This window comes from Anas acuta, chromosome 5 (genome assembly GCF_963932015.1).
Source record: "Anas acuta chromosome 5, bAnaAcu1.1, whole genome shotgun sequence".
NCBI lineage: Eukaryota > Metazoa > Chordata > Aves > Anseriformes > Anatidae > Anas > Anas acuta.
Window position 1 is genome coordinate 39,839,463 of NC_088983.1, and position 25,794 is coordinate 39,865,256.

The window sequence follows — 25,794 nt, forward strand, 5'->3', positions numbered from 1 at the left end:
CATGTTTCCACATGACCCATGAAGACCTCTGCAATGACAGCAGACACTGACAACAGAAATGAGCATAGGAAAAAGTGATAAAAGAAACCATACTGCTAGCAGGTAGGTGAAGTTAAGCCAGCAGAGTCAACTCATTGCACCAAGTTTACATCCAAGCCAATGTGTTCAAGCAAGGAAAACTGCCCTTTTTTGGTAGGCACCTGCTAGGACCCCAGGTATGGATAAGACTCCATCAGTCCCATCATAAAGCAGCATACTCGAACAAGCATTCAGGGAAGTTCCAGGAGGGAATTTTCAAGTTATCTAGACTAAGATTTCAACTGAACGTGTTGGTGGTGACTAATTAATAACATCTTACACAGGCTTTTAAAGGATGTGATAGATAATCCCAATTTTAAACAGAGCTTTACATTCGTGCACAGATCTGCCTCTGTAACTGAGGACACGATGCACGTGTCCCTGAAGACAGGGTAACAACTTGAAAGCAAACCAAATACAGACACCAACAGTAGATTTGTGAAAAAACAAAAAACAAGAAAACCGCACCTCATAACTGTGGAACATAAACTACAATCAAATCTTAAGAGTTCAACCTGCAGTTAAGACTAAGTTATATATTCAGTGGAAGTGCTGGAAGGTTTCTGTGCTATGCCAACACACATGCCCAGGTTTATCAGATGTCTTCCTGAATCTCTGCAGTAATGTGATCCTGATAAATACTGTCATGAATATACACTTGGGCATTGTCTCCCTGTTCCACATCTACTCAGGTAGCATCATAACAGGGGAGATCTCAAGAAGCTGGACAACAGAAATTGCCTTCTTTAACTGACAGCCGTGAACTTGCCTATATGTATTTACAGCTGTAATTATACAAAATCTAACTCCTCACCTAGATGCTCTTCTCCTAGAGTAGCACTGTGTGTGAAGAAGATATCCATATCATATCAAGACAGAATTTCTTTTAAGTTATCAGACCATTTGGTTGGCAGAATAAGAGAAGAAAAGCCTTTGAAAATTGCAATTGCACTTTTTCCAGAGAACTCAATGGGGAAGAACAACTTTTGTATGAGATACCTTACCAAGCGGGAGGGAAAAAAAAAAATGGAAAAGAAGAAGAAATGGCACGTTCTTTCTCAGAAAGCTCAGCTTTACTCAACCTTTATTTTTAAAGGCTGATGCAAAAGGAATGAACTCCCACTGGACATGACAATTGCAGACATTTCCAGCTCAATCTGATCTTAAAATACTTTTATGAAACCTCAATAAAATGGAAAACAGGTAAAATGATAATAAACATTAAAAAAAGTCACCATTATTCTGATTTTATGGTACAAACTTTGACTTTCAATTAGTCTCTAATATATTTATGAACACACAAAGCTACCTAATTTTATCAGTTTCTCTAGAGAAGTAATTCAGAATATTACTTTTATGACAAGTTTTGGAATAATAAGAAACCTAAATGAATAATTTTGACCAAAGCCTTACGGGTTTTAACATCTAAATTCTTCTACATGTCTGATAAGAAAACTGGATGAAGAGAAAAGCCTGAAAGCAGCATTCTTCTGAAAGTGTTTCCCTCTGGTTCTTAGGCCTGTTTTTTTTTGTTGTTGTTGTTTTGTGTTTTTTTTTTTTGTTGTTGTTTGTTTGTTTTGTTTTTTTCTCCTCTTCTCTCTCTCCGTACTATACAGTTTTAGGAGCAAGGGAATGGACATGCAACATGCAATAATTAGAGAGGCCTGAACATCAAAAATTATTTTTACTTTAAAAAGGTTTTTATTCAGTTTTCTGAGGCTTATTTTAAATAAGAGGACATAATAAAAAAAATATGACCGGTACGAAAAACAAGGATTCTAGTCATAATATTTTAGTATAAAACTTCTGTTCAGTTAACTAAAAGAATTCAATGACAACATCAGTTGGTCTAAAGCAATGATTCATATGGTCATACTTAAATCTAACCTAAACCAAAGGTACCATAGCTAAATTTCTGATTACCAGTAAACACCACCACTATATTTTGCCAGTTACTCTTAGTATTTACAGTTTTTTGTTGTTGTTTGTTGTAGTTTTTTTTTTGTTTTTGTTTTTTAGTATCGCCGGTATCCTCCACCTCCTCTTCCACCGTATGGATCTCCGTAACCTCCCCTGCCACCATAACCTCCCCTGCCACCATAATCTCCCCTGCCACCTCCACCTTGGAAGCCACCTCCACCTTGGAAGCCACCTCCACCTCTTCCACCACCTCTGAAACCCCCACCTCCAAAACCACCACCACCACCACCTCCTCCTCCTCCTCGACCCCCTCCGCCACCCCAGCCGCCCCTTCCACCACCACCTCCCCAGCCACCTCTTCCGCCACCTTCTTGTCTTTTCTGCCACGGAGGCATTTCAGGAGGTGGTGGTTCAATCTCTGTTGGTCTGCCTCCACGATCAGGTACTCTCCCCATAAGAACCTGTATGGTAAAATAAAACTTCAGAACTCTTGAGATCAAAACAATTAAAAGGATTTCAAAATGGGGCACAGCATTTAAGAAAGTCTGTAAATAAAGGATTAATGAAAACAGTCACCATTTAAATAGTGAAGTATTCACTATTGAAATAGTGAACTAACATAGTTATTTGCAAGCTTTTGTTATAGTCCAGAAGGCAGTACTATGTTTATTTATTACAAGCAGCCAAACCAAACAATTTTACCGAATAATTAAATGTCACTTCCACAGAAACTTCTGAGGTTTGTAATGTACTGATACACTAAAGATGCTTGTTAACAACAACAAAAGGAAACTAAAAAAACCTTGTGTTTTACTTTTTCATTACTGTGCTTGACAATACCCAGGCACCAATGCCCAGGCACCAATACCAGAAAGACTAACACATATCCTTAACTTGAGATGTACAGTTCCATTGAACTCAAGGACCTAAGTTTGTAAGCCAAATATAGAAACAAACAAAAAAGAACAACAACAAAAAACAATCAATAATGAATCCAGCTGTGTTAAGTATTGTATTTACTCCCTAGTCCTAACATGAAGTATAAACCAACTTGGAGCAAACCTTCCTCCTTTCCCCTATTTTACCAAGTATACTCTACCTGCTCTCTAGTAGCTCTAAGGAAAATTAACAGTTCTCAGGTGATCCTGTTTCTGTGTTGACTAAGAAAAAAGAAACAACCACTACTATAATTTTACGCTGAATGGAGTCCCTTTCCTATGAAAATACAGATACCAAAGCAAATGGATGATTCTTATCTTATCTTATTTGTGAATGGTGCATTTGACCCTGCCGGAGGGCAGATTAAAGCTCAGCAGATTCTGCTGTGAAAAGGCAGGACAGGCCAAGCTGTCCAGAAAGATTAAGCATTGACTCTTCCTGAGAACTGGCTAGTGTAGCCCTGCTTTCTGAGACTGCTGTTTGAAAAGAACAACTCAGTAGGAAGGGAAAAGTAACTTCTGAACTCTGTCTACTTCCTCCACTGTTCTTTCTCATCTAGATTACTATTTAATCTGGTTGTAAAACTGACTGTGTAGTAAGATAAAAAAGAACTTTATGTAGTGTTTATTGGAATGCTGCAAACTTTTCTTGTTAAAAGCACCAGCTATAACCACCTTGTACAAAGGAACAAAAATGTTAAACAAAGAGTGTAATTCCAGAATTACTTTTGATGGGTCTGTAAACTCCCACATCCTTTTATCATACCCCAGGAAGAAACATTACCTTGTTGATCGCACAGACTGTCTTTTCCCGTGTTGATCCACTACTTGTTCTTATGATCTTTGATAAATCTTCTCGAGCAGCAAGAAGGTGAGCTAATGTTATAGTTGACTTTGGAGATAATGCGTAGCGCTTGGGCTGATAGATGCGTGCTATGTCATCTGTCTTTACCTAAACAATAAAAATCAGACGTTACTTACTTGTGAGGCATACAAATACAAACACACACTGTAAGCCACACAATGGTCTCAGTACATTGCAGTTTGAGCACAAGGTGTGATGTATGAAAAATTTGGTGGCAGTTGTTACCAGTTCTGTTCTCTGATGATATGCAAGGACATGTTGATTATGTGTAATTGATGCTGAACTTATTACAACAGAAACTGTATCCACTGGCAACATATCTAAGACTAAATTTTAGGCTCCATGCTGCTGTCTGAAGCAGTGCTTTAAATAGCCATATTTAACAGATCACTCCAAAATGTGAAAAAGGAGTAACTTTAAATGCAGATCAATTTGTGAAAATCTGCATCAATGAAGCAGAACACTTGTGCAAGCCATGAAAAAGTGAAACTGAGAAGGGGAAAAAATTAGATTTTTTTCCAAATTTACTTTGATGTTTACTTGTTTAACAAAAGATGAAAAATAACTACACTTCCTGTGAGCAACTAGGCGATCTTCAGAGTAAATAAACATTTGATCTTGGATGGACCAGACAACTGGTGCTGTTCTTTGTCACTGCTGTTTTGCTAGACAATTACATCATCATTTATGGATCCATTTCAATCTGAAAAACTAGCCCCCTGGGGGACAGAAAAAAATAAAAATACACTGCCACCACTCTTCCAAAAAACAAACAAACAAACAACAAAACACACCATCAAAAGCAGAGACAGGTATCAATACCTACTTAATGGAGAGGGAGGGGAAGGCAAGCTAGCTAATGAATTAAAAAAGGGCAAGAACTTGCTTCATTGCTTAAAAAAAAAAATCAAAATTATTTCAATACCAAAATATTTTGAATCCCCCCAAAGTTTTTGGAGACATACTAAACAAGTATTTTACATGACAAATGAGGGGAAAAAGTACAAAAAATATATGCAATTTTAAATGAAGGTCAATTTGTGTAAATCTTCATCACAGATTTAATATGTAATGGGGTTATTTCTAACTGCATGCTATTTTGCATCAACAGCCTTTCTGAGACAGGAAAATGAAATCTTACTGCTTTGGCATCATTAAAAATCTCATTAAACTTGATTTATCATAAAAGTATTCACTTTTTTAATGTCATTTGGAATAAACATCAGATTTTAGTCTGAGTTATCAGTTAACATCAACTACGTCTTTAAAGTACACCTTAAATTTGAAAATTTATAGTTGCATTGGTTCAGTTATAAGAGTTACACATAGTGAAATCTCCTGATAATTTTGAGGTAAATGCCCTCTCTTTTCCTCTCTTGTACCATAAAAGCACTCATAACCCCTGCAGAAATTAAAGTGGGCCATTCTGAAGCAGCAAAGCAGAATCTAGACTCATGTCTTTCAGTGGTATTTAGTGAGCAGACTCTGTCTGCACATATCTATGCCAAACTATAATATCACTTTCAGAAAGCTTTTGAAGTTTTAAGACTTATCAATCTTAAGATTTCTACACAAACCTTCTCTTACAAGTAAAGTTGATCTTGCAGCTCATGAGCAAAAATATCTGCCTTCAGCTTACCACACATATATTCATCAAGTTACAAACTTTTAGTATCTTCTTACTTTGCTGGATAGAAACAATATACATTTCTAGCTCAGAAATATCCGACCGGTTAAGTCATGTCTATTTTCTAATATAGAGTGCTAGAAAATATCACAATGAAATTACTGTGATTAAAACAATACCAGCAGACAAAATCCCCAACAATAGTTTGGATGTTTTAGCCATCTGAAGGCTTTTCTCACACCAGCTGTTCAGTTGACCGTTTGTTTATTCAGTTGTTTTGCACCCAAGATAGGTAGCAGTCACTGTAATAATCTCACTGACCTTGTGGGAAGACGCTCTCTGCACCCAATCTCTGTTAAGGCCTAGTGTTTGTCTTCCTCCTGCATCTCCAGAGAAATGCTGAGGTTTTCTCCTACTTTACTTGATTGGAGGGGCGGATATAGGAAAGAAAAAGGGAGGTATGGACTTAAAGTGAAAACCCCCAACAAAGGATGCTAGAATATATGTATTTATGAAGCTATAGACAGTCACAAAACATGGACTGTGTCACCTACTCAAATCCTTCAATTTTCTCATTACCTACGACTTGGATGTTACAATCCAGGATGAGAAACTGCTTGGAAAGAAGACTGCAGTAAGGGAAGTGTATTTACATAGTACATATACTTGGTAACAAGACCTATGGAACTGTAGCAGACTCCCACCTACAGGAAGCAAATAATACAGCAACCTTACCTTTGCTCTATCGGACCAGCCAAAAGACTGCACTGTCACATCTAGCCTCTTCATTAACATACGACGGCGACATTCATACTCACTGCGAAGAGCATCATTGATTTTTTCCAATCTTTCCTGCAGTGTTACAATAAAAAGTCCAAATATTAATTCAATAAAGATATACAAATCAATTGAAAGTTAACCCCACTCAGGAAATAAGATGACTATTCTCTGGTGACCACTACAAACGACATAAAATTAGGGGTGCAGATATGTAGGGCTGCAGTAGCACGTATTTACGAAATATTTTAAAAGTTAGTATGTACATATATCAAGACAAAGTCTGTTAAAAACATTAATTCTGGAAGTATCTGATTAGCATTATTAATATTTAGTAATTGAATATTAAGTAATAGAAGAGTGACTGTAAAATAGACAGACAAAACCATAAGAATTAATTTTGACCACCCCACAGAACACAGAAAACAAAATGGAGGGACTTTTTTTTTTTTTTTTTACCACTTGATCAGAATTCAGAGGTTTTGTTAGCAGTGACTTCCCCACATGGTTTTTTTGAACTTTTGAGAGAACGTCCTTTATCTGTAACAAAACACATACTTCTTTTCAGAACACAATTTATATTTACATTTATTTCAGCAAAAATATGCTACAATTCTAAGATCAACTATAGCACATTTGTTTTAGCAGACTCATAAAAACAGATGTCTTCTGCCTTATTATCACCCATTACAAAAAGAAGAGTTCCTGAATACTTCCACTACATGATCAACCTCTATATAAAAAGACTATATGGCATAGCATTTCTCCTCCCAATTTTAATTGAAAAATATCTATATGTCAAATTTATCAAGTGCACACAGGCAATACAACTAATTAAATTTACTGGGTTTACTCATCATTAAGCATTGTAATTACATCTAAGGAAATTAACAATTGAAAGCTGGGAGTTCACTGACAAATAGTAGACCTGGCTACAGAAAGCTGACAATGGGTGCCAGTAAGGAAGGCAGGAGATATGATAGGTATGAGGTCGCTCTCTCACTTCTTTCCTTCTAATCCTATTATTGGTTCTAATTAACATTAAGACTTTTGCACTCACTCCAAACCAGCTTGCCTTATACTTCTTCATTAGCTTTGTCTTCAGTATTTGGGAATGAAGTGTGCCCTCTCTTTCTGACTTCCAAACTCCACTGCATCCCCCTCTCTCCTGACAAAAAGCTTCTGACAAGGAACTTCTTTCAGCACACGCTTTCTTTTCCACACACTCTTCTACAAACCTTACCACAAATGGTCACAACACTCCTACATAACTTTCAGGCCAACTGATTTTTAATCAGTAGTAGATTACTAGAGAACAGCATATTACTATTTCTGGACACGGTCTGATTGGAAGAAGTTTTGGACATGGTCTGATTGGAAGAACTACATCTTCACTTGCTTTCATGTGGAATCAAGTCAAACAAGACTAAAACTGTATCTTTTCTTTTTTTTCTTTTTTAAACATTTCACGAGGAAGGACTAAGGCAATTCATGACCTACAATAAAACCTATAGCTGAAGAGAGACATTAGATACATTTGCTAGGATTATAAGACTTCGTGTAGGCGTACAGCCATTTACATTAATATTTATAATAGAGGTAAGGTCCAGTGCTAACTTCTCTAGTATTACCTTCTCATTTTGTCAGAGTTTTGAGTTCTACACATTACAGAAATATCATCTGCAGTGATCACTGTGCAGTAACTGCAGGAGACAAGTCAACTTGCTCAAATTCTAGAGCACCTAGTTAACTAAGTTAGCATAGTGGGCACTGAGAAGTGCCCACCTAGCACTGTGGTAGTCAATGAACAATAATCAATATAATATCAGCATGACAGCAAGAGATGAAGAAATCATCAATTAATATAGAAGAAGGAACAAATGGCATGAAGTGATGAATTAGAAGTACCACCTGTGCTATTAGATTCCATCCATATAAAAGAAGTGATTATGATAAGGGTTGAAGTTCTGTTTCATGTACCGTATTGCCCCCACACTCTTCTTTCTCTTAAATTCTTGTACCTTTGCAACCTTTATTTACAAAAAGCCCTCCAGGGCTGACTGACTTGTCTATCCTGTAAATCTAGCCAACCTGTTTTGATTCTAATGAAGCATGTACATGATGCCTCTCAATCTGCTTCAAAATTCAAATGTACTTTAGCACAAACTATGCTTTAATTTAAATAAATACCTGAAGAGCCAAGAAGAAATGTAATAATCATCAACATAAGATCAGCGTGACAGAAAAAGATGTAGAAACCAGCAATTATTACAAAACTTCTATACTAATAAACAACACATGAATTAAAAGCTCTATTAGTGAAGACGTTTGTAGCCATTAAGGTCAGAAATATATTATCCTCAAAGGTCCTAATGAGTTGAAAGGATGAAAATCTAACAAAATGAGCCTGACTTCTGGGAGAAGACAAAAGCCACAAGCCAAAAAATACAACAACATAACACCTCAATAACCTGTAGCTATAGATTGAAATAAAACCTGGAAAGCACAGATGCTGAAGATGCTCTGGAGATTAAAATTATTACAAGCTTGCAGCTGCCAGGGCAGCTAAGTAAATACAACACTGGGCTCCACACACAAAAAACAATAAATTCTGCCATGACAAGTGAATCACAATTGAAAGACCTAACTCAGTACCATCTACCCCTGATTTCTGTAAGCTGAAATATGAATGGAAGTTCAGAGGAACGATAAAAGAAGAAAATCAGTGAAACTCACAATCAGAAGCAGTAGGAGCAGCTAAGTGAAACTAGCCTTTACTGGCTAGGAAACTGCAAAATTCTGCAACCTTCCACCCCCCCTCCCCCCCGAGTTAAAAAAAAAAAAAACAAACATTGATAGTATAATTGTCACTGGATAAAATGAATCAAGTTAAGGAGAAACTTGTTCCACAGATAAAGTTATCTACTTGCAGAGTTTTACAGACAATGAAAAGTCATATCCAGATTTCTGAATCTCCATTAATACTTTACTCCCTCACTTAGCAGTACTCTGAGTGCACGTCCTACAAATACAAGAGTGAAATTAGCTTTGCTGCCTTATAGTTTCAGAATATGTTGCCCAACCTTGACAAACAGGGCTATGAGCATGAGGTCTCTGGCACATATCCTGTCTACCAGAGGACAAAAGCACAACTGATACAAGAATCTATGCTGTAACTCAGTCCTAGCCATGATAGTTGCCCTGCATTAAGGAGAATAAACAGAAGTTCTGGGGGAGAAAAATAAAAAGTGTAAATTCTGCATTTGTAAGTGTGAACAATACAAAAAGCAGTGTCCAGATAAAAGGGCAGTGAAAATATTCACAGAAATGTAAAACAAACTGTGCCAGCCAAGTCATCCTAAAACTCTCACACACTTAGTTATGAGAAGCAAAATAATTAAAAGCTAAAGGGAGATGCATATATTTGACTATTCAATATATATTGTAATCAAACTCCTTGATAACATTAAATATTTACAAGATTGATTTAGAAGTTCATATACTCAAAAAATTATGATGTTTGAGACAAAAGCATTGGGATTTGACTCCAAACTCTGTTGTATAAAAACATACAGTTATTCTATTTTTTACCAAATAAAGCACACCTTTATATATCGAACATTTCTCATTTGTTTTATAAGTCTATGCTCCTTTAAAAAAAACAAAACATTAGCTCACAATACAGGTTCAATGTTCCACATATTTAAAAAATATCTTTACCCTCTGTCAAAATAAACCTATACTTTTTATGTTTAACACTATTTGCACAGAGAAACAATATATGCACACAACTTCAGGGTTTCTCATATTTTAAAAAATAACCTGTAAAGAAGTGTCATTAAAGGAATTTATGTTAAAACGCTATCGATACACAGGAAGGAACATTTTCTTAATTTGCAGAAAGATCACCTAAATTCTTGAGCACAGAACATGTTAATCCAAACAATACCCGACTTCCATTTACTTACATGTCATTTTATTTTCAATACTTATCTAATTTTAAAGACATTTTTGCCTGAGCTTTATGTCTGCTGAATGCCTACAAGTTTAGGCACAAAGACTTTGAACCAGACAACTCTTCTGTCTTGTTCCCTGAAGCTATATTGACATTTAATGCACAGGCACCACTATGGCTGTACAATTACTGAACACTAACGCTAACTTAAATATGAATAAATTATCGAAAATATTCCCAAATATTTTTTTAAAGATAGCCTCCTCACATTTCAGGTAAAGCCTATTTTAGCTTGCTTTCCATTTAATTTCTTAGGTAACTCTTTACAGTTTCCTTTTGTTGCAGTAGACTGTTAGGAGATTACCTTTTTGTACATTAGAAAACTAAGAAAAAATGATGCAAAGCAATACATGGTAAAAAAAAAAAAAGGTATTTTGAATATTTTTGTAGTAAAGAGGTTTTTGGAATAAACAGTATTAGAAAGTTTCTTTGTAACTAGGTGTGAAATTCACACCATTTTGATTGGAAAAAGCTAGATATAAGCATGTAGCATAATGCTGGCAGAAACTTTTCTGAATCTTTGATCAAGGTTCATTTACAAGCTATGGGCTTTCTACTAGCAAATTTCAGAACGCCTCCCAGAGGTAAGTTTTATAAATATACTTTCTAAGGAAACTTCACAAGGGAATCTCAGAAAAAAAGACCATTAGTTTTTCTATGCTATAGAATATAATACATTACATTAAGCAGTAGGAGGCTGTAATGCTACCAACTCTTCCCTCAATTTTTCTTATATGTGTAACCACTGCCGTAGTTCATTACAGGAGATGCAAATTTAAAAGGTACTTCCAATGATTGCACATTCAGTTTGATGTGCAACAAAACTCATAGTTTGAATGAAGAAGGTGATCTTGATTTTATACTAGTCTTTTAAATAATCTGACAAATTATTAAAAACAATCAATATTCTAACGTGTCATACCAAAATACAATGTGTGATCTGTCCCTTTGGTAGATTGCTGCTGCACAGCCAAACTATTCTCAGAACTATTCCAACAGCTACTGACAATGCTGAAGATGCTAGACAGAGACAAAGAGTAAACACGTTGAATTGCTGCAGATACATTTTAAAATGCAATAAAAATGCTAGATTAGTATGTAAGTTTCTGTTACAAATCATATAGTATAACACTACATGTTAGCAGTGCAATTTTACACAGCCTAATTAAATCAGGAGCAACATAATATTTGGAAAAATAAATTGATCATTGCAAGTGAAATTTTGTGAGAATCTAAAAAAGTTATAAATGGTACTGAAAAAGATGTTTACGAAGCCAAAGAATTTCAATCAGGGGCATCACCACGCTAATGCAGCTACATCAACAAACATAGGCATTTAACTCTATATGCACTGTATCAAAATCAACTCGGAACTTGTCCCACATGAAAGTAGGGGATGAAGGACAATGAAACATACAGCAGAAATTGTACAAAATCTCCTGAGAAGTAGGAAAAATAAAAGTTCTTCAGTAGTAAGGGGCCAGAACATTTTAGAGCACAAATTACACTATTAATCTGAAGTCAGAGAAGATGAATGAACTAGTTTTGCCACCTTTCTACACTCTGAAGTGCAAATAAGTTATATAACCACTGTGAAATTGACAGACCTGGAAAACACTGAAAAACAGCTCAAGGCAGTTTGTGATATGAGAGAGAAGGGAGAGAGCGGGAAGGAGGGAGAGTGAGAGAACGTGCTTATAAGATTTTTCTGCTTCAGGACTTATGAAACTGTTAACAGTTTACATAAACAGTTTAACAGTAACACCCTACATATCAGTGCAAGCATGTGACCCTATCTGAAAGAAGTCTTGGACTTTGCAAAACCTTGTAATGCAAAGACAACTTTCTAGGCGTTTGTGTGAAAAGCTGGCCCACCATGTCTGCTATTGCAGCATTAGAGTGTTATTCCTTTAACAAGGCATGAAACTAAGCCTGTATCCAAGAAGTGAAGCCAAGAAGTGTGCAAGGAAGGCCACTGTCTTCCTTGTTGTTCCTGTTGGAGACTACAAGCCCCTTGGATGTAAACACCCACAGGGGAAGATCAACAGTACTAGGCAGCTTTAATCAACTAGTTACTAGCTGGAACTCTGACATTTTAACCCTCAGAAAACAGTGATGGAATTGTTTCTCCATCTCCTCAAAGATATTTAATGGAAAGAATAGATTTAAAGATTTCATATGAGCTAGACAGATCAAGTACAGGGACACTTTGGGAATGCAGAGAATTTCATTGCCACCTGGATATTGCTTTTTATATATGCATCTATTAAAGGTTCTGTCTTGCCACAATAAAGATCTACATCTGTAAGAAAATCCGGGAAAAAACAGGCCCCCTCCCCAAAACCTCTGAATGTTCAACTTCCCATTGAGCAATGAGGAGGGAGAAAAAAAAAAATAAAGATCGATCATCATGCAAAAATTACTAAATTCAAAGATTCAGAGAGCAGCAGAGGGAAATTCGCTTCATGCATCTCTCATAACTCAAGAGGGGACCAATTCTCTTCCCAAATACTAGGGAGAAATGAAGAGCCAAACTTTTAACAGAGAAGATGGTGGGTGGCACTTATAATCGGCAGTGAGGAATCCAAATTAAACATCACATCAGTGAAACGAGTTAGAATCTGGTGGGATACAATTGAAAGAACTATAAGGTTGGATAAGGTATGAGGCTGCATATTGACTAGCTAACTTAGTAGATAGGTTGAAAAATGCCTGAATTAAAACTAAGGAAATGGCACCAACAAATCAATACTTGCAATTAAGGTATTCATAAACCAAAGAGCAAGAAGTTTAGTTTTGCACATTAAATTTGAAAACGTCTCAGAATTGACAACGACAGGTATGTAAACATGCAATCAGTTATTACCCAAAGTTTTGTGATTGATATATTTGAATAGGTAGGTGGAAAGCGTTCCTACAACTCATACCCTAAGGTTGCGTGGCAAGGTGCATCAGGTACATCTCATCCTGAGGGAACCACTCAAATATTTCACCTCACAACTAAGACAGTTTAACTTGTACACTAAACTGGTTTCCAGAATAAAAATCCCTTTGCACTTGTTGGATAGGGCCTTCACGAATCATATTGTTAGGCCCTCAACTAAGATGAATGCTTACAGAAGTAAGAGTTAACAAGAGAGAAAACATAAAACCCATACCTTTTGTTCCACCTTGGTTAACAAGGGAGGAATATCAGGTGATGAGTTTGGCAGGCCCAGTGCATCACAAATAGCTTGTACTTCCTGATAAATTTCATTGTGCTTTTCCAAATGAGAGCCTTTACTCTTCTTGCTGTGCAATATCTTCAAAGCTTGGAGTTCTGTACTTAGAAATACTAGAAAGAAAAATGGCAGATAATGGCATATTTAGGGACTCAAAATTTTTTGCGCCCACATTCTCATAATACAGATAAGAAGACAACAATAAAACAGACTCTCAATCCTCTTCTAGACAGGCCAGTATCAGTTTCTCATTCATTACCTGAACTGACTTCCATCTAACTTCCTGTCTGTACACCATACTTAACTGTTTAACATACCTCCTTCCCCAGACCCCTAGTTCCTTGACTAGTTTCATATTGTCACACTGATCCCTGATGTTATTCCATTCTTTTCCTGGAAAATTCCAAGTGTTTGCCACCACCAATTTCTCAATGTAATCTCTTTCCACACTTAGTCTCAGCTGGTGCTCCTTTGTCCAAGTTCACTCCTCTCGATCCTGCTTTCAGCACCTTCAAAGCATGTCACATGTTCTTACAAGCTGCCCCAAAACCTCTCAGAAACAAGAGAGGGAAAATCTCAGTTTCAGCTGAGCTGGAATTGGATCAAGAAATTGTCAGGAGTCATCAGTAGGTTGAACCGTACATCACAGAGAAATATTAGTTCTACCATTTCCACCATGCTCACAAGTGAGCATGCTCAGGTAGGCTGTAGTGATTGTAGAGATAAGCTAAAATACACACAAAGAACTATTTAATGTAAATTGTAGAATAATGATAAAAGATGCATGTAAAATAGTAGTATACTAAGTGGCAAAAATGGTCTTAACTTACAGAGGAGTTTAAGACAATCTTCTTTCTCTTTTAATCTGTCTTTTATGTCTCCAGATATAAGCGATGAATACGGACAAGCCATTTCTCTCAGAAAGCCACTAATCTCAAGCTGGAAGCTCTCTATATCTTTATCACCTATAAAATTATAAAGAAATAAATTAAAAGTTAATGGCCCTTTTTTATTGTTGTTTTTACAGAAACATCAAACTATATTTTTTCATTTTTTTTTAATTTACACATTTAGATTGTGGGTTTCAAGACCCCAGACAAATATTTACCACCTACCACTCATAATATTTTCTTTCTTCTTAAACAAGTCCTACATACCAGCAGACACTCCTTTATAATAGTTAAAGCAGTGTTGTATTCATGCTTTAAACAAAAGTTGATGCTACAACAGCCTGAAAACATGAATGTAAGTATTTGGAATGAACCAGCAGTTAGTTTACACCAAGCAGAGGAACAGACAGTGCTTATTCCTTCTTCAGATCACAGGATCATCACTATCATGTGAACAGGTTATGTCACAAAACAGTGGATCAACGTAATTAACTTTCTGATGAACAAGGTACAGGAATCAAATTAACCAAACCACATGTATGAGCCCATTTTATTTTTTTTTTCCTTTTTCTTTTGTTTTGTAAAGAATTTTCACAAGGTAGGACCTTAATCTAACAGCTACATACACACAAACATCAGCACCTCTTTGGCTACCTTTTGGTTATCTGTTCAATTTCAACACTGATTTTACTACTAGCTAAAAATACAAGTCTAAATATACTGAATCCACTAAATACTAAGTAGCTTCAACAAATTAACAGCCATTTACCATCTGTTGGCGTGATACTTTCTTCCATGTTACAAAGTGGCTTTATTTGGGACCCTAACCAAACACAGAGGTCAAAAAACTCTGGTGAAGACAATCCATTTTCCACTGCTTTTTTCAGGGCTTCCTCCTCCAAAAGGGGACCTGTGTACCTGCGCAGAGAGATAAACATTTGCAATAAGAAGTGGGTTTAACATAAAATGTGCATACTTCCAAGTAATTTTAACATAAGCTGGTTAGGAACTACACTGAGATGAATACTTGTGAATTACTTTTGTGAATGAATAATTCAGACTTTTTTAAACATGCCAAAAAAGAGAGGTAATTTATAAACAAAACGGTTTGTCAGAAAATATGAGAGAGGCATCTTCACGCATGACAGGTATATGAGAACAGAGTCCCATGTTTCAATACATGCTAAACACACTAAATCCAGCATTAATTCAAGTGCTCACTCAAGCAATTCTCCTTCCAACGCTTTTAACTCGCTGCCCGAGATCCCCAATACTAAGAGGTAACTGATAACTGAACTGCATGTTACAGTATTTTTACTTGCTGCACCCGCTATTCTCCACCCCGAACAAAGAAAACACGTTTTATCCGTACGAAACGGAAAGCCACCCACCACCCCCGCGACCCGGGGCACCTCCCAGCCCCAGGCAGCGACCAGATCCCCCCTCGGGGCAGCCCCAGCGCGGGCGACAAGACCCCGGCCCGGCCCCGGCCCCCGCTCCGTCCCCAGCCGCTCCCCGCCCGAGCAGGGCCGGCCCGGGCCGCGCGGCCGCCAGGAGCCTCCCTTCGCCCGCCGAGGCCCGGCCACCCCCGGGCTCACCCCAGAGCCTCCAACGCGTCCAAGATGTCGCCCTCCATCCTCAGGCCGGCCGCCAGCTCCCTCATGCCGCCCCGGCGGCCCGCCGCGCCGCGCCGCGCTGTGCCCGCCCCAAAGCGGCCCGCCGCAACCTGCGCCCGCCGCTGCGTTCCGCCGGCCGCGGGCACCGGGCCCAGCAGGGGGCCCCCGGCTGCCCCCGGCCGCTGTGAGCCCCGCGGGGGGGCCCTGCCGGCTGGTCGGGCTGCCCCGGCCCCCCTCGGCCTGGCCCGGCCCGCGGGCACGCCGGGCCTCCGCTGCCTGCGGGTCGCGTTGTCCTGACTCGGGTCTCCTGAGATCCCTTTTCAGCGATGTTGAGAGAGAGAAATAAACCAAAAAACATCTTTTTTTCTTTTTTTTTTATCTCTCTTTTTCTGCTTGGCTGCAAGCTATTCCATAGGCTTGCTCAGCCACTTCTGCTGAAGCATCACTGCATTCCCTCTAAAACGCTACTGCCACATCAGCCGTCCAAAGATACTCATTTCACCCACCCCCACCTCAGCCATGTGCTCCTATCTTTTCTATTAGATGAAGGAAAAATCTGACTTTTTCTTTTTTTTTTTTTTTTAATGTTTTACATGTACCTTCAGAAACTCACAGCTAACCCTGTGCTGAAGGCATATAAAGGTGTTCTCTCACTCCCAACGAGTGAAATTGCCGTAATTTTGGAAGCAACTATTTTGAACAGCCATGAGACCCTCCCACACATATGGACAGAAATCTAGAAAGTAAAAAAAAAAAAAAAAAAAAAAAATGTTTATGGCGGTCAGTGGAAAACAGAGCATGCTAAAGTCAGGCAGGCTTATGTCAACCATATGATGTACATCAGTGCCAGTAGCTCTGCAGCCTCTTTCACAGCTCTCATCTGCCTCTCTCTCCAACAATAGAGCTTTAAGAGCAGTTTTGTTTCAGCAGGGTTTATCCTAACCCAAGAGCATGTCTCTGAGAGTGGAGAATCTGAAAATAAGATCTCTTACTCCTGCTAAAACAACATTATTTAGGACCACATTTTGGTAGACTCAAACGTTCCTGCATCATCTGGCAATGAGAAGCTTGTACTGAGTAGTGTTAGTATTAATGGAATAGATAAGATTTCAGGATAGCTTTAAGGAGAATGATGAAAGCCATGGACAATATGAAATAGGCTGGAAGTTTGAGCATTGCCTACTTTACAAGAAGAAAGGGTCACAGGGAGTTTCCTTATCCTTTTTTTCTCCCACTTGAGAAATGGATCCAACCCCAAAAGGATTTTAATCTTTATTTCTTCCATTTGTGCTTGCTGTTTGAAATAGAACCAGGATATTTCTGCAGCAACTTGAATGGGAAAATACTGTGAATTTTATTCAAGGGTGGTGTAATTAGTATAACAGTGTCCCCTATTGAAAGCTCTGTTTTAGTCAGAAAACTTTTTTGCTGAAGTCTTGTAGGCCTGCAGTAATGTCTTCTCCAGTCTGCTGAAAAATAACATTTCAATCAAGTTTTCTTGTCTGTGCATTTTAAGGTCCTGAAACACCAGGCTTTTGCCACTGTAGCAGCATTCTACCCCTATTTTGGATTTAAATGAATGCCTAGTTAACAGAGCGAGAAAGCAAAATATGCAGAAAAAGTCTTCTTTCTCATTCTTTCCTGATATTTTTGTATCACCCAGCAGTTCACGCTAAGAAAAAGGACTGGGAACAACTGAAAGTGAAACTATCAAATAACAATATCAAAACTAGAAAGTAATCTGGTAATGTAAGAAGTACTGCATGATACAAGTAGGTGGCAGCATTATTCCCTGGGTTTCTCTGTATGTTTTGTCACGTCATAAGTGTGGTTTCCTATGTTACCGAACAATACATAAAACTTCTCCTAATACACAAAATAAAATAAACATAACATAACATAACATAACATAACATAACATAACATAACATAACATAACATAACATAACATAACATAACATTATAATATAATATAATATAATTATATTAATATAATGTAATTAATATATAATAATATAAATAAAATACACAAAAATTCTCCTACTGTCATTTGATAATATTGCACGTATAATGTTGCCCAACACCTTCTTACAACTTTGCCATTCATACAGTCCACACCTTTCTCCATGTCCATTCTTCTGTCTCCTGTCCCTGGTGAGTGAAAAAAAAAGAAATAAAGCCGGCTAAATAATATTTTGTAGCCTCTTATTCTCAAGAGAATTGATTTTGCCTTTACTGTATGCACCATGTAAAACACAAACAAGGGTGGAGGCCCCAGAATACAGCTCTTACTTACCTTCACATGGAAGGTGTATGTGGCTTCCCTGCTGTCAGCTCTGTCGTCAGAGACCTAAATATTTGAAACCGGAACTATTTTTTTGTCAGGATTTATTTTTTATTAGTCTAGCAGTTAGCAATCTCACTTGGCAGTCAGGTATGCCTCAGTGCTAGCACGAGGACGGGGCAGAAATGCACAGACTGGGTTAGGAAACGTAGTCAGGACTGATCAGCACTGACTTGAATCCCTGTAAACTGATATGAAATGGCATCTTAATGGAGTGTGCAGCTGCAGCTGTCTACACCTCTCTTAAATATACTGGAAAGTACCCTGAGTTGAAAGCAAGGTGAAGACAGGAATCTGGGGCTAGGTCTTCTGCCAATTCATATTAAATCTCTACAATTACAAGGTGTCTGTAATCTTACTTAATAATAATAATAATAATAATAATAATAATAATAATAATAATAATAATAATAATAATAATAATAAATATTTTTATACTGAAGTTAATCTAAGGTAAATCTCAACTACTTATTAAACTACTTGTACGACTATGACAAACTGTTGTTACACTATTCAAAATTGCTTGAGGAGTACTTCTACTTCCAGACTCACAAATGGGCACCAGGCATTCTCATGCAGCCCAATGAGCAGGGTGGGGAGAAAGGGCTCTGCTGCCTGCTGCAGCAGGACAGTCACCTCCTGGCTTGTGATGTGAGAAAACATTCTCGCTTGTGCATTATACGCACAACATATCTCTTTCTCTTTCTAATAAAGAGAGCGAAAGTGTTCACAGATATGCCAGCTGCATGTTTGGAAAGATTCAGTTGCTCTGTCCTTCTAAAATGAGGCACAGGATTAAAAAACAGATATCTCGAATTCAAATGAGGAGGAGACGGTCTCTATTTTAATACAGAAGAGGGACAAGTAACTTGTAGTACTAAGAAACATTTAGCAATTATTGACCACTAGAGGGAATCACAGGCATAGAGAAGGAATTGGATATACCACATAATAAATGTTTTCCCCTAACATAAACTTACCTGTATGTAATGTTTTACTGTGTGTTCACAGTTTAAAAATGATTGAAAAAAAAAACCAACAGCATATTATGCATGCTTAAGACAATATAAAAAGTTTATATCAATTGAGTTTAAAACAGATCAATAGCAGTTTTAATTGTTAAAGTGAAATAACTTCTTTTCAATTATTTTTTTTCCATCAGTTTAAATTGATACAGGTTGAATTTGTTCAACTTGCATGTGTTGAAAAGTACTAGGCTATTGAAAAAAAAATAAGTACCATTCTTTAGAACTGCTCTTAATCCTTCAATAAACTCTTTGCTATTTTTAAGGATGATTTGGGAGCACTCACCCCAGGCATTACCAACTTCATTAGAACATTGTAGAACCAGACTGCAAGGTAAAATCTGTCTATTTATAAATTAAATCAGTCTTGCAAATAAAGTAGATGTGAATGATAGGTCTACTGACTCCACTGAACCTGAATGGATTTATACAAGAATCCTGCCTGTTGGTTTAAGAGCCACCCTAATTAAGTTGAAGCTGACCTGACATTATAAACATTTGATTTAGAGATTACGCTTCTAACATATTCCACACCAAATCAAACCACCCAAAGTAATGACATGGAAGTTCTCAATCCCAAATGAATTTCTGCTAGAAATTATATACATGATGATCTAGTGTGAGGTGTCCCTGCCCATGGCAGGAAGGTTGGAATTAGATGATCTTTAACGTCCCTTCCAACCCAAACCATTCTGTGAATTCTAATGAAAATGTCAATTTCTTGAAAGTGGACTGCTCTCAAAGTACTTTCCTGGGGCACACATCTCTGCACAGTTGGTAGGGGAGAAGTCAGGAGCGGGCAGCCATCAGCAGACTTTGCAGACTGACTGCAACATATTGACCATTCCTCTTTTACCAGTGCCTGTCTAAGGAGGCAGTGGTTCTTCACTATCCGCAACTTGGAATAAAATCAATAATGCGCAGTCTAGCTCTGTGATGTTATAGACTTAAAAGCTGAAGTTACTGAGATTTTTGTCATTTACTTTACAAGGAGTAGGTGTGCAGCCTAAGGTATTTCAGTGAGATGTGCTTGTACCTTTTGGTACCACTCTTAACATAAAAACAATTCTTTGCAGCCCCAGCATACACATTTGTTTGCTTCTTTTATTTATTTATTTATTTATTTATTTTCTTTCCCATTGTTGCATTGCAAGAGAAGAGTTATGACTATTGAAAGAACCTAATTTTTATTGATAATTTTGTTTTGCTTAAATGGAATCTCACGTTGAATATACTGATATATGACAGAATATCAAGAAAAGTGTTGACCATCAGTAGCCTCACAAAAGGGAAAGATGAGTGACTTGTGGAATCACCAGCACCTTTTGCCTCTGTCAGGGGACTGAATTTAACTAACTTCTCACTACCAAGATAGTCATTACCCTGTGAGGACTGTTTGCTTGTGAAGTTCTCATAGATTTTTTTAAGAGATAGTGAGAAGACAATTTAATCTCTGGGTGCACAGTGAACATCTGTTTACAGAAGATTTCTTCTGAGTACTGGTCATAGTTTTGTAGACATTATTCCACTATGAATGAGACTAAAGCCTCAAACTACTGCAACATATGCTATTAAGTGAGCAAAAAAAGACAGACCTGCAGTAGGTCTGGCCCCTGTTGCAGCAAATGTTCAGCCTGGCAGGACAAAGCAACGAATATTCCAAGTTCGTATTTCTCATTCTTTTAAAAATAAACTGTGCCCATTTTGCTCTTCAGACCATATGGCATGAATCATTTCAGTGAAGCATTCATCACATCATGATTTACATTGACATTATTTCTTAGAAGTTAAGTGGTAGGGCCTCACTGTGAGGTGCTGTGTGTATTGCAGTCTTTGTTGTTTCACTTGTTTCACTGAAAGGTAATTTTACTCAGCTTGGAGTTGCAGGTGTGAAAAAACAATCATATAGAGTTCCTGCTTTTAGGTTTTCTGATTGAAAATTAATCTCTTCATGAATGCACACAAACTTATTTTAAGATTTTTTTACTCATATATGATGTATTCAGAGGTGCCTGCTTAATACTTACACCATCATCCTTATAAGAAAGAGAAAAAGTCTCATGATAACAACAGAGGAAAGTATTATGCAAGTATCAATTGAATTAAAATATGATGAATATTTGAGTGGATGAATGAGGTATGTGGCTAAGTGTGTGAGCTACCTGCAGGGGATTCTCTGAGGTCAGAAAGCTGCTGCTGAATTCCCACAGCCTGTGTCAGAAGCACTAGGAGCCTGAAGTTTTCCAGGAACGCATGCGTGGTAGGGCACACTTCAGGCTGCCTCCATAGAGAAACCAAACATCTAGAATTGCAAAAGATCTCTCTCAGCTCACTACTGATTTTTTTTCTCACTACTGATTTCTTTATTCTTTTTCTTTTTCTTTTTTTTTTTTTTTGTTTTGTTTTTTTTTTCCAATTTGCTTCTTTCTAGTGAGGGGAACAAAAATGAGAGAAAGGCAGGCCTTTTTCAAATTGTAAGACAAAACGATTTCTCTCCTAGTCACACACACTGTGACCCTGAGAAAACACTTAGAAGTCTCTGTGCTTCATGTGTAAAAAGCAGTGTTATCTGCATGGTAGAAATGGTAGACCAGAGCCTAAAGAATTTAAGAAATAATAGTAACCATCATGCTCTCCTCAACTGACAAAATGCAAAGTATCAGAGTATCTGTCCTAGTTGAAAGGAAAAACAGGAAATGTGAGGTAGCTATTAAATGATGGGAATAGTTGATCCTCCCCCCCCTCAAAAAAAAAAAAAAAAGGAAAAAAAAAAAAGAAAGGAAACACAGGAAAACAACAACAAACAAATCAAAGCATTATAAAGTGGCAAGTGTAGGTCTTGAATGTAAAGCTGAGAGTTTCAAAGTATGAGGCATCCTTTCCACTGGGGCTTGACTCACAAGTCATACTTCACAATTTGTAGCAAAACTGACTTCTTAACGTATTGGAATAAAGATTTTTAACAAGCTTCCATCTGTTAAACCAGCAAGTTGGCTTGGTCTGATCATGCTTGCTGTTTTAATAAATAGCCAGCATCATTTTTCAAACCACAGCTTTCAAATTATTTTGGAGAATTTCAGCATGCACCAGTTGTGGCCAGTCTGAAAGATTTACATTGCTTGTACATTTAGAAGAGACTGAACCACAAAGAGGACCCAACCTCATGGCCAGTGGCTTGGAAGAAAGGCCTACCAGTGCCATTTAGGAAGGGTGGGCTAAGAAGTGACCTCAGGATAGCCACTTCCTTGACTAATGGTATTGCAAATGAGACGTAATTGGTCTCAAACAGGAAGGGAGTGAACCACTAAAGTCCGAAAGCAACTCCCTGTCTGGAAGGTGTGTTTGCCACAGAAAAAAAGCGACTCTGTTAGCATGGGAAAATGAACTGAGGGCATGTTTGTCTTTTTCTTTTTCTTTTTTTTTTTAACAGCATAAATGAAAATGTAAACAAAAGAAGTGTGCATGAAATAAAATTTTTGCTTTTTCCCCTCTAAAAGCAGACACATTTCTAATTTAAAGGCTTCAGTGGTGCTACACAAACAGTTTTCAGGGAATCTGGTAATGGAAAGGCTTAACCAAGCAAGATTAGAAGGCTACATTTTTCATTTTCTAACAGAAATTCCCTTCTTGGGAGGGAATTATGCTCCGAATCAAAGTATGATCTGAATGTAAATCAGCATAATCTTGTAGTTCTGAAACAGTAATCAGTTTATGTACCTCTGTGCATACTAACTCTGAAAGTTAGCAATGATGTATTGATAATGGGTACTTATTGATAATCATGCCAAGAGGCAAAAAACAAACGTATCTGGCTAACATGTTTATCCTAGTACTCACAGCTGCTGAATTGCCTTTCCTTTCCACTCTCTGTATGTGTGATTAGAGAAAATTAATTCATTATCCTAAGTGGTTTTCTCTGGACAGCAGACATTAAATTAATAACCTGTGTCAAATTAATAACATGTTCATTGAAAATGAAAACCATCAGAATTTTTGAGAAACACCTATTCATTTATTTTGTTTTTCTGTGTGTGAATAATGTAACTGAAAGCATCTGAAAAAGAGAGAGGAAACACAAGGTTCCTAGAGGGTGGGAGGAAGGACATTTATGGCATGCACATATATTGATCATTTTATATATTAATATTGAAGGCAAAGCATTAAGAAAGTTAAGACAAATGCCTGTGGCCCAGAGTAAGGAATATCCAAATTTTATATATTAATATTGAAGGCAAAGCATCAAGAAAGTTAAGACAAATGCTTGTGGCCCAGTGTGAGGAATATCCAAATTAGGAAGAGGTGAGGTTTTGCTTTCTGGCCTTGGACCCATGGTATGTTTTCTTAAGAAATAATAAAGACAACAACAACATAATGGAATTATTCAATCTGTTGTCTCTTGTCCGTCTTCTCTGTTTCTTCATCCAAGCATATCAGTTCCTTAGACATGCTTTCCTCGGGTATTTGATCCAGACTTTTTCTCCTCTCCTCTTCAATCTTGTCCTTGTCCCACTTCCTCTGACAAATCTCAAAAGAATACTACAAAGCCTGAGAAGTACTGAAGGTTCAGTGGCATGGCTGCTTAAACAATCTAACCTACATGAAGCAGCTGAGCTGACATTGGTGAAGTAATAATAATAATGCATACATTTAAAGAGTATGAAGCATTTGAGCCCAAATGATTGAAGTCTGACAACATTAGAAGCAGCTCAAAACTGTGTGGCCATAACTGCATACGTTCTTCCTTGTGGTATATGAAAATTAATTCACACACACAGGTTAGCAAGTGGCTAACGTATGTTTGAGGTTGGGGGTAGGTTTGGTTCTCGTTCTTTCTCTTTCAGATGATTCACCTATGTATTGGTTTTGTTTAAAATTCTTAACCTAATTCTGATAGACTCTCCTAGAAAAAGAAATAAGGTATTTTTAGAAAGCTTATTTTGTCTTTTTTTTTTTTTTTTTTTTTTTCCTTTTTCCCTAGCTCTAGGACTTTTTATAATAGTAACTCAGCCTTTTGATTTTCTTTCACCCCTCTCACCTCCTCTGTTGCTATTCCTTGAGAACTGTGGGTGGCCGATGAAGCAGCGACATCACATGATGTCACTTAGCAACCTGATGTTCATAAATAGCAACAATCATTTTTTCTAATGGCTATTTTTCCCCATCAGGAAAAATGCTTAGACCCATTCTGTTCTGACAGTACTAAATTCTTTCTCTGACCTTCCAGCATATTTATTGCTTATGTTTCCTTTTTTTTGGGGTCTGGTTCCAATGGTAACATCATGTCTAATGCAGCTTGAAGGCATCTAATATATTTCTGACCTTACTATTAACATATAATAACAATAATTATTAGCACACTTGCAGCTCTTTAAGAAAAGTCCCTTCCCCCTTTCCCCAAATGTCTGCATTGCATAAATTTCAGATGACCTCAATATAATCTTGGTAAGATGAAATCAGAAGGGTTATCCACATTTTTTTTAATGTCTTTAGGGAATACTCAGGAAACTCAGACACTTTTCAGTACTTTCAGAAAGAATCTGGCAGTATTTTTGTGTGTCCTCTTAACATTAGTGTAGCCCTTTAAAATATCAGCTATGCTGCCAAGGACTGCCTTTGTTAAATGATAGAACTTTGCCAATAACATACCTTCAGATGAGTTATTAAGACAGAAACAAAAAGATAAGATTTTAAACTAAGTAAAGGAGGTTTGTGCAAGCTTTTGAAAAGGATCTTGCAAAAATTGCTGGGGAAATATAACAAAGTTATGCAACAACCTAAGCCTAGCTTGTCCCCAAGGAGATCACGGTTTGAGAGCACATTAAAAAAAAAAAAGAAAAAAAGTCCTGTCTGTGCAGCATCAGTTTCCCTCTTCCTGACTACATGGTTGCTCCTCAAAGAGGAAGTAATTTGGGTGATACCAAGACAGTCTCATGAAGTGTGTGTGATGGCTTCCTCCAGCTACACTGCAAATATTCGTTTCCCTCTCACTATTTGCATTGGTAATTCCTAGGTAAACTAACTGGTGGCTAAACTACACAGATGGGGGAAAACACCTGGATTTCTTGCTCCCTTATTAGCTTTTTTATTTTATTAAAATAATAAAAATATACTATGGAACGGACAAGTAGGGAAGACACAACTTACTTTTTATTTCTGAAGCATTATTTGTCATTTATGTCTGCATTCTTTGGAGCTGCATTTACTTTCTATAAACTGGGAAAAAAAATCTACATCAGATCACATTTAGCTTACAGAACTCTTGTATAGCTATATACCACTCACTGGCTCATATCTGCAAGCTATTGCTATCTGAGCCACTTCAGGGATATCCGGAGAGCGACAGCAGTAAATCCACCAAGAGCAGTCTTGAAAGGTCACATTCAGTTTGTCTGGTGGAAGGACAGGGAACTGTGGAATACAGCCCTTCCTCACACCTGACTGAGAGAAGGAGAGATGGCAGTCCTTAATCAACAGCTCT

The 25,794-nt window shown here is 37.4% G+C and overlaps 1 protein-coding gene across 2 annotated transcripts; it reads right to left on the reverse strand.

The window, feature by feature from the left end:
• Positions 1-1,669: 1,669 nt before the first annotated feature.
• On the reverse strand, positions 1,670-16,423 carry FAM98B (family with sequence similarity 98 member B). Of its 2 annotated transcripts, XM_068684323.1 has the most exons (9): positions 15,930-16,422; positions 15,101-15,249; positions 14,272-14,406; positions 13,379-13,554; positions 6,665-6,745; positions 6,164-6,280; positions 3,721-3,888; positions 2,219-2,459; positions 1,670-2,182 (listed from the first exon to the last, which is right to left on the reverse strand). In XM_068684323.1, the coding sequence occupies exons 1-9, from the start codon at positions 15,992-15,994 to the stop codon at positions 2,094-2,096; spliced, it is 1,221 nt and encodes a 406-aa protein (XP_068540424.1). In that variant the 5' UTR covers positions 15,995-16,422; the 3' UTR covers positions 1,670-2,093. The 2 variants fall into 2 exon arrangements, with proteins under 2 accessions (XP_068540424.1, XP_068540423.1); XM_068684322.1 differs by having other exon boundaries at positions 1,670-2,459; positions 15,930-16,423.
• Positions 16,424-25,794: the final 9,371 nt, after the last annotated feature.